We start from the raw sequence: 20,237 nt of genomic DNA, 5'->3' as shown, positions 1-20,237 counted from the left end.
GAGGGTCTGCTTTATTTGTTTGTGATTGCAGCTCCTTGGGTGAGTCTGATGCAGACATACTAAGCCTGTGTACCTCTTCACTCTCCTGTCAAGTGGACATCACATGTGAGTGGAATTCCAGAGAATGATGAGGTCTGGGGCTGCAGCTTTGAGAGTGCACGGTACATTCTTGATACCTAAAACCGTTGCACTGGAGATGGCCTTGGAGAGAAGGTGGATGGGGAGAGGACAAGTCCTGAGATGTGCCAGTGTTGAGCAGTTGAACTAAGAAGGCCAGCCAGGGAAAGAGAAGGAGAACCAGATACATGTGACACCAAGAGATGCGTTTCTGGAAAGAGGGAGCAGAGAGAATACTGCAGGTGGATTCAGAACAGGGAAGTGACGGTTGCATTTGGCAGCGTGACAGTTCATGCTGACCCTGTGCAGGGCCATTTTGGGGAAGCCTGAGAGGAGACTTGTGAGTATGGAGGTAAACAGCACAGAGACCGTGAAACTGTGGAGTTGCAGTGAGAGGAACACAGAAGCAGGAATTGGGGGAGCTGTGAGGTCAGTCAGGGTCTTTCCAAATGGGTGTCAGATCCTGCTTGTTTGCTGTGGAAAAGGCCCACGCGGGAGGGAGACAGTGCTGGAGGAGCAGCGGGGTGGGTCTGCAGGGTGAGGGCTTGAGCCAGAGTAGGAGGGAGCAGGTCCATGCAGCCAAGTGTGCAGGGGAGGGATGGCAGGAAGGGCAGGAGCCGGAGAGGGGCTGGTGGTCGGGGTGGGGAGAAGAGGACATCCTGTCTCATTGCTTCCCGTTTGCTCTCTGATGAAGAGGCAAGTTAATGGGCAGGGGTTGTGGGCATTTTGAAGAAAGGAGAGGATATGAGGTCCTTTGGAGAGAAGGAAAGTTGAGGCCTGTGGTGGGTGGTGGTAGTGGGATGGAAGCACCTGGATGCAGGGCAGTGGGAAGGGGGACAGATACTTGGGTTCCCCCAGGGTTGGGGGTTTTTCGGGTGAGAACAGTGGTGAGAGGGAGACCAGCGTGGGTTGGGGGCTGCAGGGCTGTGGAGAGTGGCAGGGCACCTAGGCCTTTCTGTCCCCACCGAGCCCTGCATCAGTGTGACTGCTTCCTCTTGTCTTCCTCCCTGCAGGTAGTGCCAGCAGGGCACCAGGCTAAGCGTCCCGGTGGTGCCTTCTGCCCCTGTCTAGGGAAGGCTGTTGGGCAGCTCATTCTGTGACTGTACCTCCGGATGAGCGCTCCCTAGCAGCAGCCCTGCTCCCTGCCTTCCCTGCTCCTGATCATCTTTTCTTTGGGTTGGCTCAGGATGCCATGAGAATGGAGAAAGTGGATGGATGTCTCAAAAGTCTGCTCTAAAGTTGGAGTCAAAACAGGGGCTGCCGATGCTCTGTCTCCCAGTCTACCTGGAGTGATTCAACATAGAAATCAATAAAACAAATGCCACCATGGCTGAGTGAGACCTTTCATTTTTCTCCCCAGGTGTTGGAGAAGGCTTCTGGTGAAGGATTTGGCAAAACCGCTGGTGAGATTCTGCGCTGCCATCTGTTTCCAGGATGTGGCTTTGCAGCTCCTAATGGACCTCTTCCAGCCTCACTTGGGGTGGCTCCCCCTTCTGCAGCCTCCCTTCCAGCTCCATCCCCTGATGACCCTTAGTGTAGAAATATCCCTTTTCCCTTTGTTCCTCTAGGATGCTTGCTTGCTTGTATTTTTTCTTTGAGACAAGGTCTGGCTCTGTCACCCAGGTTTTTTTTTTTTTTTTTTTGAGACCGAGTCTCGCTGTCGCCCGGGCTGGAGTGCAGTGGCCGGATCTCAGCTCACTGCAAGCTCCGCCTCCCGGGTTTACGCCATTCTCCTGCCTCAGCCTCCCGAGTAGCTGGGACTACAGGCGCCAGCCACCTCGCCCGGCTAGCTTTTTGTATTTTTTAGTAGAGACAGGGTTTCACCGTGTTAGCCAGGATGGTCTCGATCTCCTGACCTCGTAATCTGCCCGTCTCGGCCTCCCAAAGTGCTGGGATTACAGGCTTGAGCCACCACGCCCGGCCTGGCACCCAGGTTATAGTGCAGTAGCGTGGTCATAGCTCACTGCAGCCTCGATCTCCTGGGCTCAAGCCATCCTCCCTTCTCAGCTTCCACAGTAGCTAGGACTACAGGTGTGCATCACCATGCCTGGCTAATTGTTAAAATTTTTTGTGAGATGGAGTCTTGCTATGTTGCCTAGGCTGGTCTTAAACTCCTTGCCTTAAGTGATCCTTCTACCTCAGCCTCCCAAAGTGCTGGGATTACAGGTGTGAGCCACCATACCCAGCCCTAGGATGCTTTCTTAATTAAAGAATATCATCTGACTGACCCTTCCCACCCAGATGAGAATCTAGAGACTGAGAGTTGGGAGGGTGCAGCTTCTTGGCCCATTTTATGCTTCCTTTGAGGGCAGGGCGAAGGCCTCTTACGGGTTAGGGGAGCACATTCCTCTCTGGTGTAGCTCTGGTGCGTCCGGGACTTAGTCTTCTGCTTTCTAGCTATTATACAGCTCGCTCCTAAAGCTCCTGTTGACCTGTGTGAGACAGAGAAACTGAGGGCAGCCTTCTTTGCAGTCCCCTTGGAAATGAGGTGAGCAAGGTATAGAAAGACTACCAGGGCAAATGGCGATTACAGACATCTCTGTCCCACAGAGAGTGGGGACAGGGATAGTACTGGGGTGGGGGATAGTTTTCGGGAACTCGTGTGTCAGATCCAAGCTGTAAGGCTGTGACCCACACTGACTTATAAAATCAGCTTCCCAGCTGGGCCCGGTGGCTCATGCCTGTAATCCCAGCACTTTGGGAGGCCAAAGTGGGTGGATCACTTGAGGTCAGGAGTTCAAGACCAGCCTGGCCAACATGGCGAAACTCCATCTCTACTAAAAATACAAAAATTAGCCGGGCGTGGTGGTGGGCATCTGTAGTCCCAGCTGCTCGGGAGGCTGAGGCAGAAGAATTGCTTGAACCCAGGAGGCAAAGGTTGCAGTGAGCTGAGATTGTGCCACTGCAGTTCAGCCTGAGCAACAGAGTGAGACTCTATCTCAAAATAAATAAATAAATAAAATCAGCTTCCACTTACGTACAACAAAGGCCTGTGACTGTCCCCTGCCCTGGATGCCAAGAGATCATCATGCTGACCATGTCCCTTGCTTTGCTTTAACAGTGGATACTGTTCTTAATGTCAGGAGTGCCAGAATTATCAGTTTGACTTGAAATGCTGTAGGGCCTGTGGCTTTTTGTCACTTGTCACGTGTGGTTTAGGCAGGTGGTTAAGTGAGTGGAGCAGCAGGGTGACATTTGGAATGTGCGTAAATGCAGGGGAGGAGCAGCTTTGGGATGGAAGGCATATCCTGCATGGTGGACAGTCCACACCTGCATCATTTAGAGACTCATAAATCACTTAGGAGACCCAAAATCTACCCATTGAGGACTTTTGTCTACCTCTCTCTCTCGGAGTTTCTCAGTGTGTTTTTGTTTCCCTCTGCTGCTTCCTTTTCCTGAACTCTTCAACCCCTGCGCCCCCAGACTGGCCCTTCCTTTCCTCTGCCGTGGACTGGGATTACTTGGGAACTGGCTTTGGCTCCCACCCTGGAGAGGGTGGGCGCAGCCTTCCTGCTTAGGGGCCTCATCCCCCAGGCGGTTCAGCCTCCTGCAGGACAGGCGTTGGTCCAGTCGTTCCTTTCCTTGCTCTCCTTGCTCTTCCTGCAGAGGGTCCTTCCTGGTGCTGCTCCTGAGGGAATGCTTCCGAGACCTGAGCTGGCTGGCGCTCATCCACAGTGTCCGTGGGGAGGCAGGGCTGCTGGTGACCAGTATCATCCCGAAGACCCCGTTTTTCTGGGCCATGCACATCACTGAGGTATGGACTGGTTGTTGGCCCCCTCAGGCTCCTGTGCCTTCCTGCGTGGCCTCCCTAGGGTGGGCACGGTGACAGGGCTGGTCAGTGGTGGAGATGCAGGGTAACTACAGTCTGATCCCCAGGTTCAGTCTCGTTCTCTCCCACCTCGTACCTGATTCCTTTGGGAAAGATTCGCAGTGCTAATGTAACAGGTGACATCTACAGAGGCAGATTTGTAATGCAGTGCAGGCAGTGGGGCCATTGCATTTTGCATCCCACAGGCTCTGCACCAGAACATGCAGGCGCTGTTTAGTACCCTGGCTCAGGCGGAGGAGCAGCAGCCCTACCTGGAGGACTCCGCCGTTAAGCGTGGGACTCGCTGTCTGGCAGAGTACCACCTGGGGGATTATGGACACGCCTGGAACAGGTGTGTGCCTGGGCAGGGGTAGAGCCTATGGGAGAGGTGTGCAGGGAAAATGCTCCCTTCTTGCATTCTCTTCCTTTGGGCTCTGTTTTTTTTTTCCTGTGGCTTCTTCTCTCAAAATCATCTTTATCATTATTTCCTCACTCAAGGATTGAGGAGAAACAGAGCAAACTCGCTCTTCCTCCCTCCCACCTCCACTTTCACATCCGCTTTGTTGAAGACTGCTGTGCATGGCACTAGGCAGAATGATTTTCCTCTGTCTTTCTCCTTTCCTCTGCCAGGTGTTGGGTGCTGGACAGGGTGGACACCTGGGCTGTGGTCATGTTCATTGATTTTGGACAGTTGGCCACCATCCCTGTGCAGTCTCTGCGCAGCCTGGACAGCGACGACTTCTGGACCATCCCACCCCTGACTCAGCCATTCATGCTGGAGAAAGGTGAGACATCTTCTACCTTCCTACTGAGGGTTTCAGGGACAGGAGAAGCCATGGTTGCTTCTGGGACCCGAGCAGGAAACAGCATAGTGGGCAGCCAGGGTGCTTCAGTCTCTCTTTCCACCCAACCCCCGTTTTCAGCATCTGACCCCAGCAAAGCTGCCTCTCAAGTGTTGGTTTTCATGCCTGGGGTCTGGAGCCCAAGATCCCAAGAGGGACCTCAGATGCTGCCCAAAGGCTGAGTTCTCTGGAAGGGAAGAGAAGAGGGCAGATTTCCCACCCCTGCCTCCACCAGAGCTGTTCAGCTTTCATCTGTTTTACATACTTTGCATGTTGCTTCAGATTTCACTGGAAAAGGATTCTGCCGTAGAAGAAAATTAGCACTTGAATACCAGTGCTAGAGGCCAGAGCACAGCACTTAGCACCGCACTCTCCTAATGTGGTTCATTTAGCCTCAGACACTTGTGGGTTTCTCCATAGGTGGAAATGAAGAGGCCCCTTCTCAAGATCGAAGTTAGGTGAAATGTAAAAGGATGAAAGAATGCTTTAGGGGGCAGTCAGGAGAAGTGGAGATGAAGAAGCATACATATACATACACAGGAAGTAAGATGGAAAAGTTTTATTTTAAAAAAATGTTTTTTTTCCAGAGGCAGGGTCTCACTCTGTTGCCCATGCTGGAGTGCAGTGGCATAATCACAACTCATTGCAGCCTCAAACTCCTGGGCTCAAGCGATCCTCCCACCTTGGCCTCTCAAAGTGCTGAGATTATAGCCATGAGCTGCTGTGCTTAGCTGAGATGGAAACATTTTACAGACAAACTAAGTTTTTTTTTTTGTTTTTTTTTTTTTTTTTTTGAGATGGAGTCTCGATCTGTCGCCCAGGCTGGAGTGCAGTGGCACGATCTTGGCTTACTGCAAACTCCGTCTCCCAGGTTCACACAATTCTCCTGCCTCAGCCTCCTGAGTAGCTGGGATTACAGGCGCCCATCACCACACCCGGCTAATTTTTTTTGTAATTTTTAGTAGAGATGGGGTTTCACTATGTTGGCCAGACTGGTCTCGCACTTGTGACCTCGTGATGCGTCCGCCTTGGCCTCCCAAAGTTCTGGGATTACAGGTGTGAGCCGCCTGGCCCTCAGACGAACTAAGTCTTGAGATGGAGGCTCGGTCTGTCACCCAGGCTGGAGTGCAGTGGTGTGATCTCGGCTCACTGCAATCTTCGCCTCCCAGGATCAAGTGATCCTCCTGCCTCGGCCTCCTGAATAGCTGGGATTACAGGCATGCACCACCACGCCTGGCCAATTTTTCTGTTTTTAATAATGACGGAGTTTCACGGTGTTGGTCATGCTGGTCTCGAACTCCTGACCTCTTGATCTGTCTGCCTCGGCCTCCCAAAGTCCTGGGATTAGAGGTGCGAGCCACCACTCCCGGCCGAAATATATATATATTTTTAAAGATGGAAAGGCATCTCCCAATTGTGCAGGGCCAAGGCTTCCTGGGAGGCTGGTGGGGCTTGTGCCCAGTGGGCAGGGAGCACCACCCAGAGGTTGTCTTGGGTCATTGCATGAAGAGGGTCCCTGCTGCCCAGCCTGGGAACAGTCAGGCATCAGGGAAGAGGAGCTTCCTGTCTCCAAGTGCAGATCCCAGCCTGTCAGAAGGGCCAGAATCCCCAACCCAGAGATAAGTCAGACAAGTGTCAGTTTTCTTCCCTTTATGGATGAGGAAAATACGGCTCAGAAAAGTGAAATGAACTTGTACTTAATAGCAAGAAAATGGCATAGCTGGGGATGAAACCTAGGTCTGACTCTTAGTGATTCAGTTTCATGCATACAAAGAGTCCCAGAGTTTGGGGCCTGTGGTGGGATGGTGGGAGTTGCGTGAGGGACAACATCCTGGGGAAAGGTGGGTTCTTGATGAGCTGCCTGCCTGGTTCCAGCATGTAAGAGTGCCTGCTTCTCATGGTGAAAACCTCTCCACTTTTAACCTTCCTCTCTCCAGCCGAAACTCTCAGAACAGAGTTCAATGAACATGATTTTCTGTCCCCAGTAGAATTTCTCATTAAAAATCCCAGATCCCTGTAATTATTTTAACAAGTGCCTCCTCCCTTTATCTGCTGTTATTTTGCCCTCCCCCTATGCTACCTTTTCAGCATTTATCATCTCATTTGATCCTGGCAGCAGGGATTTAGCAGGAACTAGCAGAGACTTGCTGGTTGGAGCTGGTTGGCGGCCAGAGCACTTTCCCTGCAGCCCCCGCCTTTTGCTTCCCCGCTTTGCTCCTCCGGCCCAACCCCATGCCACCGAGGTTTTGTTGTTGTGTCTTGTTTTGCAGACATTTTGAGTTCATATGAGGTTGTTCATCGAATCCTCAAAGGGAAAATCACTGGTGCTTTGAACTCAGAGGTAACTGCCCCTGCTTCTAACTTGGCTATTCTCCCTCCACTCCTGCCCTTGGGGTCTCTGCAGCAGGCTGCAGCCTAGGCCTGGATACAGTATTTACCTGGCATTCTTAGATCAAATGAATTGGTTATCTGAGGGGTTGGGTGAACTGGCTGGGGTGGGCCTTCCTTCCCACCAAGGCTTTGTCTTTCTCTTCCAGTCGCACATCCTAAAGTTTGAAGAGTCTAAATAATGGGGCTCCCCTCAGCATGTTCCCTCTCCTGTTTGCCACGGATCCAGAGGCCACCTGCCCTGCCTTCTCGTACCCCTTTCACCCTTGAGGCCTGGGAGGTGAAAAAAGCCAGACTGTGCCCAGGATTGATTTTCATTTTGCTTTTACTCCCAACTTCCCTCCCAAAAGAGAGTGAAGTCTCATTTGTCATGTGTCTTCAGTCCCCAACTTGGCATGAACATTTGAACCAAACATAGGAAACTACCATTAGGTTGAAAGCCTGAGGCAGCTGGGATGGTCTTTCTTGTGTCTCTTCTTTGTACCCCAGAGCACGATATAAGTGGTCCTAACAGATTCTGGATAATGGAGAAGCCCTCTGCTAGTTTTCCTGGCATTCAATGTAGAATAGGTAGAGAATATTTAATCGATGAGCAAATAAATGTTGGCATGTTTCCTGAGTTTGGAGTGATTGATACTTCTTTCCAGCCACCCTTCCACTGCCCTGCCCTGCCCTGCCCTCTAAAACTGCTGCAGTGAGATTAGAGCCTGCCAGTGTGGGCTCTGGGCCATGCAAACCCTGCCTGGGATATAGATACATGCTTGAGGTGTAGGGTAAGAGTTAGTTTCATTTCTTCTTGCCTTCTAAGTGGAGAGAAGAAAATTGTTTCATGATGATATGGCCTTGATTCTTTTTTATACTTTGTACTTTATTAGAACCCTAAACTTAAGGTCATAAAAGGGAGTGCTGGGTTTGGCAAGAAAAATGGAGGATTCTCCTAGAGTTGGTGTTATGCAACTCACAGGAGCAGGCATTTCCCTCTATGTCAAGTGAACGTGAACCCCACTGTTTCTTCAAATAATTTTATTAGAGCCAAACTATTTAAATAATTTTATTTGTTTCATCCTTTGGTAGATGAGAAAAATACATTACAAAATACATTATACAGAAGACAGCTCACAGTACACATTACTAAAAACACAATCTACATTCCAGCCAGGGCTGGTAGTAAGTTCAGAAGAAAGCCACAGAGGCCTTGAAAACCAGATTTCAGCTCTATGGAATGAATTTTCCCCTTATGTCCCGTCTTTATCTCAACCTCAGCATGTTTTATTAGCACCCCTAATTATGTGGGTGTGGGTAGGGTTAGAGCAGCATTGAGTGGGACTGGTGGACTCCCCATCCACCTAAAGCAGCAAACATTAAAAGTCCCTCAAAAGAAAAGGGGTGGGGGAGGGGAAAGAATGGCCAATATGAAAATTGCCGTGTCTCAAAGCATTACAGAACTGCTCTAGCATCCTACAGTTCCCAGGCAGCTGTCCCAAGTCTGGGTTTTCTGAGACTTGGGTCTTTACTTGGCCATCCTTGGCCTCTGTCATTTCAATCTTTGTGAGAGCTGCTGGCATCGTAGGTCCTAAGAGGCTGTCTCAGTCCCAGAGCAAGCTTATAGACAAAGCGATACAGGCAGCACCCGCTAGATGCAAAGTCATGCCCAAACTTTTACAACAGCAAGTACATACAACACAGCACTGACAGTTCCATCTCAGTACAGATCCCCACCTCACCTTCCCTTCCTGGATGTTCCTGAGCCTGGGATAAGGACACAGGTGTATAGAACAACCCCCGCTTAAAATGCTAACCCTTTCTAGTAGGACCCACCTAGGGGGAGTGGCTTGAAAGAATCCATAATTTCCCAAGCCAAACAACTTCAGAGCTACACCTGTTCTTTTTGATAAAGCCAAATGAAGCAAGAAAGGAAGGTGAGCAGAGCTTACCAATGATCACCATCCAGTGCTGGTTAGAAGCCACTTTCCAGGAGAGGAACCAGTGAACAGTGAAGAGTTGCAGCCACACAGCTGAGATCAGAAAAGACCACATACACACTTGGAGACTGTGTCCCCATCCCCACTCAATTCATTCAAAAGGAATTCTACGAAGCAGCCTCTTGAGCCTCATTTTCTTTTTCCCAGAAATTTGAAAACATCTGTGACTAGAAAAGTAGTCCTAAGAATTAACACCATCGTTTCAGCCTACCACATTGTAGTTTGGCAGGCCAGGCTCTGCATTCCAAGGGGGCAAGTGCTGGTTGCTCCAGAGGCCTTGAGGAGAAATCTAGGGGCAGACCAGGTGCGTGCTTCAGCTCCATGTTTCTCTTGCTTTAGCAGCAAAACGCAGCCTCTCATCTCTACCAAAGCAACAGTGGACTCGTACCCCTCCCCACCTCCCAAGTAGTTCAGGGGATGGGGTGGGATGTGCGAATAAAAATAAAGATGAGTCAAGACCACCATCTTCAAATTAACAAACTGTAATTGTTTTCCCAAAGATACATTTTTTTCATACACATCCATCATACACTGTAACCAAAAAAAGCAGTGTACATGAAATAAGAGAAAATAAATTAAAAATCCATAGCATAGGTAAGGAGGCTCTAGTCTGGAGCACAGCTGAGTTTCCAGCAATATAAGGAGGCTCGAAAGTTTCTTTTATAAGAATGCCTGCTAGCAAGGGTTCCAGCAAGGTGGTTGGTTGGTCTGTAAGTCAGTCTTGAGTACTTGAAACAGTTCTGTGTTTGTTTTTTTTTTCCTTAGCGTTTAGAATAGCCATCATTGTCCTGCAATAGGCAGAGCTATCACGTCCAGGAAAAATGAGGGAGGGAACCACAGAGGCAGCGTGAGATCCAAATACAGCATTCAAAGGTAATTGGTCCAGTGGTGCCTGGGGAGGGAGGAAGGGTGATACTCCAGGGTTAGCCGTCTTCCTTTGGGGGTGTGTACCAGCCTGCAAAGAAATGGAACAGTCAGTGAGGTGGAGGTTCAGGCCCACCCTCCCTGTCCTGCCCCAATCCCTGACGATGTCTCCAGTGTCAGAGGTAAGAGGATGCTGGGGAGGGCTATGCTGTGTTTGGAGAGGTGTATGGGAAGCTGAGAGCCTGCATACCTGGAGATGAGTGAGAAAGGGGAATGATGTGCCCAACCTGAGATGACGGGGGAGTTAGATTAGCTGTTTCAAAAGGTGGTCAAGAAGTGGGTAGCACCAAGTTTATCGGTAATATGATCATTTTGGTGTGTTTCTGGAAGAGGTTGTGAACGTTAGCCACCGCCAGTCCCTCCTGGGAGAACTGGGGCAGGTGCTGTGTTAACTGGTGGTTGAATATCAGAAACCCAGAAGGGGTTCTTGCTCTGTGGCTGGAAGTGAAAACCTGGGCGTGGCAAGTGTCCGAATCTCCTGAGTCCTGGCTCCAGCCTCACCGTTTTTTTCGTGGATCTGCACCAAGGACTTGTAGGACTGCTGTGCTCTTGTCAGACTGTATTGAGACTGGGAGGAGGAAGCCACCAGATCAGGCCATGGCCAGCTGTGGCCTTACTGCCCCTCACCTTCTGCAGGCTGTCACCCAGAGACCCCGGAGTCCCAGCTCCCAGCACTGTGGTCTAGTAAAATACTAAGTACCCTCCACCTGGGAGGTCCCTTGGGGGCATAATCCCATAGTCTTCCTTCTCTAGACCGGCACCCTCCCAAAAGTCCTAGGAGTGCCCCTAGGGGCCAAGGCACAGTTGTTCCACTGTGGGGACCCTAGGCCCTCTCATCCAGTGCCACCAGTCCAGAGGCCTTATGCTCATTCCTCTAAAGAAGGCAGCCTTGGCCTGCTAGTGGCCCCAAGTGTACTTGGCTCCACCCAGCCCCACCGGCCCCAGGGCCAGGATCCTTACTTTGTTGGCTCCAAACTGCACTCGTGCTTTCCCCTTCACCAGTGTGGCACTGATCTGCATGATCACTGACTCTATGGAGTAGGCACTGCTCCAGCCCTGGGTGGAGGGAGGGACAAGGCAAGCAGGTCCGGATGGAGCTTCCAGAGAAGCCTCATGCTTGTCCTCTGGGCAATCAGCTGTGTCTATAGGAGGGCTCTTGCCCTTTGCCCCCAGCACTGCCACCACCTGTCTTTCTGGGTCAGTGGGTGCAGACCCAGCCCAGCAGAATGAAAGGGCCACATCATGCCTATCATCCAGCCTGCAGAGGTTTATGCTGTAAAGCTCAGCCAATCCCCTGCCAGGCTGGCCTGGCCAAGGAGAGGCAGGCTCACCTGTTTGGTGAGAAGTTCCATGCAGATGGCCCCTCCGCCCAGAACATACCTGCATGAGAAAGGTTAGTCAGCCGTGCCTGACAAAAGCTCCAAGTCTCTTCCCCGCCCTCTGCCAGAGGAGATGCCCTCTTCTGCATGCCAGCCACTCACCCTCCAGAGAGGACTGGAGACACAACCCTGACAAATGGTGGGTCAAAGGGAAAGTTATCCTGAGAGAGACAGAGAGATGACAATCAGGGGAGGGAGGCCAGCATCCTCCACAGGACTGTCAGGCAGGCGGGGCAGCCTAGGCCAGAGGGAGACACTGGAAAGGAAAAGCCTTACTTTAAAGGAAAAGTTAAGTAGGATGAAGTCGGCTCCTTCTTTCTCTTTGAGGATCTGGAGATCGTTGTGCAAAGCGCTGTCCTGGTCAACTCTAAGAAGCAACAAGCCTAGGCTCAGATGCCTGGTTCCAGCTCAGGGAGCTTCATAAGGGCTCCCCTGCCCTGGCTGGCAGCAGACCACCAAACCACTGCCCACACCCACTCCGGGACCCTGAACGAAAATGCTGGATGGGGCTGCCCTGGAGATCCCACCACAGTAGCCCCACTCATACTCCTCCTCAACTTCCTCTCCAATCCCAGAGTCCCCACTCACTTGAGGAGTTTGACATTCCAATCATACAGACTGTCATTCACGAGTTCGACTGCATAGTTTCCTGGAAGGAGGGAAAAGATAGGTGTTAGTAGGATGGTCCAGGTGGTGAGTGGATTCTAATGCAGACCCCTTTCCCAGACTGAGAGAAAAAGATCAACAGCTGTAGGTTCACCACAGATGGACATGCAACCAAGCCACTGGCTTGAGGAGCTCCATTCTTGGCCTGAAAAGTTCATAAGCAGTCCTGGACCCCAGAACCTCTTGGGCCCCTTGCCACCATACCCTTCTTTATGGGTGACTCCTGTGCAGGCCCCTCTCTGGGGCAAACTCACCGCCTTTGAAACTCTGTGATCGGTATATATCCCTGAGCTCCTTCATCAGCCGGTCAGTGGCCTGCACCGAGCCAGACACTGCACCCTGTGAGGGACGATGACACGAACATTCCTTGGTCGTGTGGTTTGTAAACACACGTTAGACCTTAGGGGCAGTCTGGCAGCTTGCCCAGGATTTAAGGAAGGATTAGGCACACCCCAAAAAAGGAGTCTGCTCTCCATACTGAGGTGCGATGGCCTACTACTTCCCAGCCATTTCCCACCAACCCCTTCACCAGCCTCTCTCTAGAAGGCACGTACATTTAAGTAATCTTGCCTCTGGTTCTTTTTAATTTTCTCTAGGATGGCCAAGTTTTCTTTTCCAATGCCATCATCTTCAGATTTCTTGCCCTCAGCTGGCTCTTCCTCTTTCATTTCATAGTGATCTAAGTCTTCTGTGTCCTGGGGGAGGTGTGGGGTGAGAGTGAAAAGGAAAAAAAACCAACACAGGTTAGAGAATGACCACCACCTTCCCAGTCCCATTTGGCGAAGAGCCAAAAGTTAAGGTGCAGCAGTCCATCTAGCAAGTCTTATTAACACAACACGCTTCCCATTTTTAGAACAACTTCCAGCCCCATTCCCCCCATAGTCTAAAGGATTAAGGCAAATGTCTTCTTCAGCTCTCAAGCTACAGCAAAGACTTAGGAAGCGAGCAGAGCTGCAGCTGAGACCGAGGCAGGAACTTAGCCCTCTTGTTCCCTGGACTGACCCTACTCCAACTGTTCCTGAAACTCCCTTGGCAGCAGAAACTCTTCCCTAATTCCTAGCAGAAATGACTTGGGCCTGACCCTGTGACTCAAAGCTCATGTTTCACCAGGTGACTATTGCACCCGGGAGTTCTCAGGGCCCCAAGCCTGAAAGAGCAACCCAGATCATTAAATCTCCTCTCCTCACTACAAATGGAGGGCATGAAGCAGGTATGCGGAGGCACCCACTGCCAGATGGAAATGAGAAAGGATGTCCAGAGAGATACATGGAAGAGGTCAAGAACAGAATTAGCCCCTTATTCATCCTGCTCTAAGTGAGTAAGCAGCTAGCCCACTGAGCATAGGGAAGGAGGAGACCCTAGATAGGGTTCAGCCCCTCAGCCAGATGTTGGGAGTGTGGCCCAGAGGGCTGTCCACTGTCTGGGAGGAGTAAATTTCATGTCATCAGCCCTTTGCCAGTCTCAAGAACCTTGCAGGGTTATAGAATCTGGGATATTAACCTAATGTTAGGAAATAAAAGTAATCAGAGTGATCTCCCCATTTCTGGCAGGACATACCTAATTATTACATCAGCAGGTAACGTGTACTGAGTGTTTATTACATGCCAGGTTCTGTCCTAGGTGCTACACATACTAGCTCATTTCATTCTTACCACCACCACTCATTATTCTATCATTATCCATTTTACAGATGCGGAAGCTGAGTCTAGTGAGGTTGCTTATCGTGCCTAGTCACAGAACTCTTAGCAGAGCTCAGATTCAGTCAAGTTCTGTCTAGCTCTAAATCTCAAATTCCTAACCATGATTTTATATCCTGTACAAGTATGTTTTTAGAGAATATATCAGATAGATAGTTTAGCACTTATATATCGTCTGAAGTATTTTATATATAACACCTCATTTAATCTCAAGACAACCATATGCAGTAGGTATTATAATCCTACTTTGTAAGTAAGACAACTAGGCCGGGCACGGTGGCTCACGCCTGTAATCACAGCACTTTGGGAGGCCGAGGTGGGCGGATCACAAGGTCAGGAGATCAAGGCCATCCTGGCTAACACGGTGAAATCCTGTCTCTGCTAAAAATACAAAAAATTAGCCGGGTGTGGTGGCGGGCGCCTGTAGTCCCAGCTACTAGGGAGGCTGAGGCAGGAGAATGGTGTGAACCCGGGAGGTGGAGCTTGCAGTGAGTGCAGATCACACCACTGCACTGCAGCCTGGGCAACAAAGCGAGACTGCCTCAAAAAAAAAAAAAAAAAAAAACTGTAGCTTAGTGAGATTACATAAAATTCCTCAATTAGGATAGCTAGGATACAAACACAGGTTTGTTGGACTCCAAAGTCATTTGAAATTAACTTACCCAGTATTTGGTTTGAACCACATTGCACCTGTCTTCAGTGGTTGGATATGGGTGCCCTGTCTCCTCTACTACACTGGCTATTCCTCCGGGTCAGTAAATCTGTCTTTATTCTTTCATATTTTTCTCTCTCCAGTTCTAGACTGGAGTTCTGGATATGGCTGATCAATTCCTTTGGTGTTTTTCTCTCTCCAATTCCAGACTGGAGTTCTGGATATGGGTGATCAATGCTGCTGACTGAAAGAGCTTCCAGCCAATGCCACCTCAGGGGGCAAGCCTACCTCAGGCATCTCCTCATCTTCATCTTCTGAAGACACGTCTTCCTGTGTGCACTGCAGCGGGGAGGGGAAAGACGGAGATCAGAGCCCCAGTGGCTTGCTACAATGCAGCCTCCAACCTACTCCCCTGAGTCCACAGGTCTGGAAGCTGTGTGCCTGCCTGTAATGTTGCCAGTCTCTCCACCAGCCAGATCTGAGTGGAAGCAACAGCCCAGGGAATGGCTTTGCTACCAGCCCATTATTTTTCGCCTATCACTGCCAAAGAATAAAAGAAAAGCAAAATGGCTCTCTCTGTCACCCACCTCATAAATCTCAGTTTAATTTTCCTAAGAACCCCTCCTTTACTTGATCTTCTTTAGACTGATATTGCATTCTTGGTTCTCACTAAGGGGCCTGGGTCCCCAGTGGCCACCAACTGTTATTGCTAAGATAATGGTAAAAATTCCCTGCTACCTTTCAACATTTGGGATGCTGCCCGTGAGAGTGAGTTTCGATATGAGAGATGAAGCTACCAGTGCCCCATTTAGCAAGAGAAGATTCCCATCTGGAGAAGAACGAGGGTGAGAGTCATAAGACATGTATGCTTTTGGGAGCTGGTGGGGATGGAGGAAAACTACTGCAGATTTGTCTCAATTATTTACTGAGTACTCTGTGGGGCAACTCTGCACAATAGGGCCCGAGGCTCCTCAGCTTCTCACCTGCTCTGCTGGCAAGGGTTGATCCAGCATCTCCACATCTGGATGCTGAGGGAGGTTATAGAGTTTACACAGGTCGGAGATGATCCTCTTCAGATGCTGCAATAGCTACAGGTAGGGGAGCACAGAGATATCAAATACTCCTTTCCTACTCCAATCTGGACAAGTGCATGGATGAGCTCTTAGTTCGGGCCCCACACCAATACCTAGTTTTCTAAGCCTTATGGGCCATGTGGCGGTGGGAATGAGTCTCCTGATGGACCAATCCCGGGGCCGGTGCAGGGACTCCCTCTGGATTCGGTAAGCAACTCCCCTGAGAGATTGTACCCTAAATGTTGAGCTGTGTACCGTCTACTTTTCAGGATCCCTTTCACAGGATGCTTTTGTGGCATGGGCCTCATAGGAACAAAATGCACCCCTACCCTGTGGCCCCCTCACCAGAGTATTCCCTTTCTTTATGTCCACCAGCCTCTCCAAGACAGCAGCCAAGTTAGGGTCATCGGACTCCACCGACCAGATGGGGGGCACAGCAGGATATGACTCCTGAAGGGAAAAGAGCAACAAGAGCAATCAAATTGGGTGACTGGGAAAACCCAAATTTTGCCTGTCCTCTTCCCCCCAAGACTTCTAGCCCCTTTTCTTCCCACCCCCACCCCCTACACACACATAAAAGCCCAACGCAGGTCAGCATCTAACCAAGCAGCTTCACAATAAGAAAAACAGTCCCTGGGATGACCCTTTCCAAGAAGCAGACTGGAACCTTTTCTTTCTTTCCTCGAGAGTACAAACCAGGAAACCTAGCACAGCCAAACTTGGCTAACAGCGAAGGGGGATTCCTCATCTCCTGCACTGCCTATACAAGTTCTAGACTTCAAGTTCTCCCTGGACCCAGAACAGAGTCCTCCAAGCTTGCTTTTCAGACTCCAGAATGGGCTGAGGAAGGGATCACCTCATCACCATGGCACTGAAGTGAAAAAAGCAGAGTTCTGTAGGAAAGCATAAAAACTAGACTGTATCTCCAGAACCCAAGAGTCAAAGGGTACTGGCAAGAATCTACTCACACCGCTCCCAGAAGAGCCCCTCAAAGACCAATTCTCCCCACCTCTCTCTTGGGAACCTGCCACCTTCTCAGTCCAGGCGTGGGCTGTAGGGCTCCACATGGCAGGCTGGGAGAAAGCCTACGCTACTGACATTCCCAGCATTCCTGAGCCACGGTGCCAAATGCAGCCTGACCAGACTCCCCCTCTGCCCAAACCAAGGGGGCTAGTTTAGGCCAAGTATCCTTTATAGCCATGGGGAGTCTGGCTCAGGACCCCCTAAATTTAACTTCCTGCCAGGGACAAAAGCAGTAAATGGCCGCTGGCAACAGAAAGAGCAGCTGGATGGGGGCAAACCTACCCTTAAGGAATTAGAAGCTTAATTCAGAAACAAAATTAACTCTTGAGGTTCCCACACAAGCCAGGGAAACCTTATCCACCTCCACTGGGTATCTTAGCATTGTCATGACTCTAATCCCCAATGCTGAAGGCAAAATAATTATCAAAGATGCCCAAGTCTTCACTTGACTGAGCCACTCCTAGTCCTTCAATTTTAAGTTTCTAGCAGGAAAAGAGAAACGAAATGAAAGAGAAATGGGACACATGAGTTTTGGTGGGGCACCAATCAATCCAAACTGAGGCTTTACCTCACCAAACCTTAACCTGGTCTGATTGAGAAAACGGACAGAAAACACCATGTAAGTTGAATTCAGTTCTCCAAGTAGCAGAGAATTCACAACTCTGCCTTTCCCCAGGCTACTCCGATTAGGTCTGCCTGCTTGGATGAAGTACTGTCTGCTAGCATTTCAGCTACTGCTCCGGTAGAGAGAATACCATCACAGCAGGTAACACCAACCAATGTAAGTGCTATACCATGCAGTACCAGACATTCCCAAATTAGCAGAAGCCAATTCTCTATTCAAGGGATGTCTGAGGGTAGATCAGGCAGGAGACATGTAAGGTGTATGCCTAGGATGGAATGACGCTCACAGGGGAGAAATGGAACTGTTACTGCCTAGAATAAATGGGGGTAGCGCTGGCACATCACATCACTATCATTACCAGGAAAAGCAACAACCCAGGGCAAATGGACATATCCACAGGGAACAGGGAGGGGAGTGGCAGAACTGCTACCAGCTGAGGCAAAAAGAGGAGAGTTAGAGGTTACACCAGAAAGAATTAAAAGGAGAGAAGGAAGAGGAGTCAACGAACTGCTAACTATCACTTGGTGAAGTTGAGAGAGCAAGAGGGGCTGCCTGAGGGATGCCTAGGCGGGGATCCCACAGGTGGCAACCTCCTAAGTCAGAGGTACTACTGAGAAGAGGGCATCACTGAAATGTGCAGAGGGTTTCAGGCCAGGTCTTTGCAGCTGGGATCAGTGCCGAGGCCTACTATTTTGAAATAAGAGTAAGGGGAAGAAAGGCGCATTCCTAGGTAGCAAGGTAAAGTTGTGGAGTAGCCAAAAAGAGCCAAAATCGTGAACCTTGGGATGGTGGGTGGCTTCGTGAAAACGGGTAGTCTAAGCGCCATATGTCAGGGTGTCCCTCACTATCGGGGTCAATGGTAGAGATTCTGGGTGCGCCGCATAACCTCTAGCAACAGAAACAAATGTAACCTGGAGAGAAAGAGCTGAGCCCTGAGAGGGGCTTCGGCCTCCCAGGTCCTTCAAGAGCAAAAAGCTGGATGGAGTGATCCTGGGTCCCTGACAAGGGGCCCCCACAGAGGGGCACGAGAGGGGGTCCTCACCGTGATGTTGCAGTGGATGCGGACAGGATCCCCAGGCACCGACCCCCGTGGAGGGAGATGCGGTCCGGGCGCGGCCCCCGCCCCGGCCCCTCCGGCCCCAGCCAGCAGGAACTCGCAGCTCAGCTCGTCCAGGCAGGCGCTGGCAATGCGGAAGCGCTCGTGGCCGCGGTGGAAGATGGACTCGAGCAGCTTCAGCTCTCGCCTCAGGCAGGGCCCCGGCCCCGGGCCCCCCCCTGGGCCGCCCCCGGCCCCCGGCGCCGCCCCCTGGCCCCCCAGCTGCTGCCCCGGCCCCGGCTGCTGCTGCCCCTGCGGCTGCGGCTGCTGCATCCTCCGCTCCGCTCCGCTCCGGGGCCGGCGGGCCGGGAGCCTCCGGCCTCCGCTCCGGGCTCCGCCGCCGCCGCCGCCGCCGCGGTCCGCACTTCCTGATCCCCCCTTCGCCAAGATGGCGCCGCCGCCACCTCCGGGACAGGCCCCCCCCCCCTCCGCTCGCTGGCCCCCCCAGCCGCCGGAAGCCGCGCGCCCCTCCTCCTCCTCCTTCTGGGCGGCCCCGCCTCCGTCCCCCTCACGTGACTTCCCTGCTCTAGCCTCCTCCACGTGATCTCTCCGTCTTTCCCGCCCCCCGGTTCTCGCCTGCCACCCTCCACATGTGACCCGGGGTCTGGGGCTTGCCTCTGTGAGCGCCTCTGTGCGTGTTTGCGTACGTCGTGCGTGCTTGCGCGCGGCGCCCCTTTGCCGGCGCTCCCCTCTCACGTGACCCGGCGCCGCGTGCTCCCAGGGGCTACCCGCGCAGAACGCTGTTTCCTGCCTCGGGCCCCGCTTCCCCCGCCCCCGAGCCGTGGCGAGCGTGCCGGGCGCTCCATGGACAGAGAAGAAAGAAGTGCGGTCTTCGCCGTGCAGTCTTTATCCTGCGCCCCCATGCTAGTCTTCGGCGCAGGATACCGGAGCCTCTGCTCCCCGTGGGGGTGGGCATGCGGCGTCTTCATACTGAGGGGTGTGTGGTCGGGGTAGAAGCCGGGGACCGGAATGCAAGTGGCGGGGATTCTCGTCCCAGCCCTTTCTCTGATGGCGTTTTGTGACCTTGGGTTAACCACTTTCCCGCCAAGTCTCAGTTTCCTCATCTGTACAATGGCTCTCATGAGGATGATGCCTGTTTTTCCTATTTCCAGGGAGGGATTCGATTAGAGGACACCATAAAATGAGGAATGATAATAGATCACTGTCGGTTATGTACAAGTGTTAGTCAGTATCTGGCCTTTCGCGCTTTTCAGACCCCATGGGTCTGGACGAGGTTGGGGGAAGGACAGCATGGGCTTCCTCTACGGAGTCATGGAAGGGTGCTGACTCGGGTGGACCCCATTACCCTTCGTAGGCCTAAATGGCTAATACCTTGTCGCAGTGGTCCTGGCAGTTGCCGGAGTAGGTAGTGCCTCCGGACTCTCGCTAGGTGGCACTATCACAAAGGACAAAGCTGGCTGAAGCTACAGAAATCCCGAGCTGGCGTTCGTTTGCCAAGGGCAGGTGTTGTTAGCCTGTGGTAAGGCCTGGTCATTTCTGCTGGGCCAACTCAGCCCTTACACCACTACCACTGGCCGGATTGCCCGCTTTCTCTCCCACTTGGACTAAAATAAGCTAGCCTTTGCTGAAAGACTCTTCAGTTGCCTCTGCAGAGGCCTCCTTTGGTCAAGTTGGGGTATGGATATTTAAAGATGATTACGGTTACGGTCTGCTCCTGGTCTTCCTGGGGCCATTTGTCTGGTTTGGGTAGCCTGAACAGTTCATTACATGTTGACTTTGTGTCTGTGTGTACAAGCTGAAAGCATAAAAGGCTGTGGTAGGAATTCCTGTTTATTATTTCCTGAGCGAAGGTGTTTTGCAAATCTTAAAATATATATATATATTTTAAGATTATATAAATATATATATATATATTTTAAGACAGGGTCTTGCTACCTCGCCCAGGCTGGAGTGCAGGGGCACAATCTCAGCTCACTGCAGGTTCGACCTCCTCAAGGAGACCTC

The 20,237-nt window shown here is 51.4% G+C and overlaps 2 protein-coding genes across 2 annotated transcripts in view; one reads left to right on the top strand and one right to left on the bottom strand.

Moving 5' to 3' along the window:
* Window positions 1-7,775, top strand: part of TDRD10 (tudor domain containing 10) — a 53,142-nt gene extending 45,367 nt beyond the window's left edge. The window contains exons 7-13 of the mRNA XM_030937206.1: window positions 1,478-1,520; window positions 2,515-2,605; window positions 3,724-3,871; window positions 4,132-4,277; window positions 4,556-4,710; window positions 7,038-7,108; window positions 7,305-7,775. Coding sequence (XP_030793066.1) covers window positions 1,478-1,520; window positions 2,515-2,605; window positions 3,724-3,871; window positions 4,132-4,277; window positions 4,556-4,710; window positions 7,038-7,108; window positions 7,305-7,337 — 687 coding nt within the window. The 3' untranslated portion in view covers window positions 7,338-7,775. The remainder of the gene's footprint in view (window positions 1-1,477; window positions 1,521-2,514; window positions 2,606-3,723; window positions 3,872-4,131; window positions 4,278-4,555; window positions 4,711-7,037; window positions 7,109-7,304) is intronic.
* A 418-nt stretch (window positions 7,776-8,193) lies between these two features.
* On the bottom strand, window positions 8,194-18,702 carry UBE2Q1 (ubiquitin conjugating enzyme E2 Q1). The gene is made up of 13 exons (XM_030936259.1): window positions 18,219-18,702; window positions 15,874-15,978; window positions 15,439-15,543; window positions 14,744-14,794; window positions 12,661-12,801; window positions 12,361-12,445; window positions 12,029-12,089; window positions 11,717-11,807; window positions 11,543-11,601; window positions 11,393-11,441; window positions 11,022-11,117; window positions 10,563-10,629; window positions 8,194-10,092 (listed from the first exon to the last, which is right to left on the bottom strand). Exons 1-13 carry the CDS (start codon window positions 18,543-18,545, stop codon window positions 10,061-10,063), a joined length of 1,269 nt encoding a protein of 422 aa, XP_030792119.1. The 5' UTR covers window positions 18,546-18,702; the 3' UTR covers window positions 8,194-10,060.
* Between the last annotated feature and the right edge of the window lie 1,535 nt (window positions 18,703-20,237).

The sequence above is a fragment of the Rhinopithecus roxellana genome, chromosome 8 (assembly GCF_007565055.1).
Source record: "Rhinopithecus roxellana isolate Shanxi Qingling chromosome 8, ASM756505v1, whole genome shotgun sequence".
NCBI classification, from domain to species: domain Eukaryota; kingdom Metazoa; phylum Chordata; class Mammalia; order Primates; family Cercopithecidae; genus Rhinopithecus; species Rhinopithecus roxellana.
This window is presented reverse-complemented; position numbering and strand designations above follow the sequence as displayed.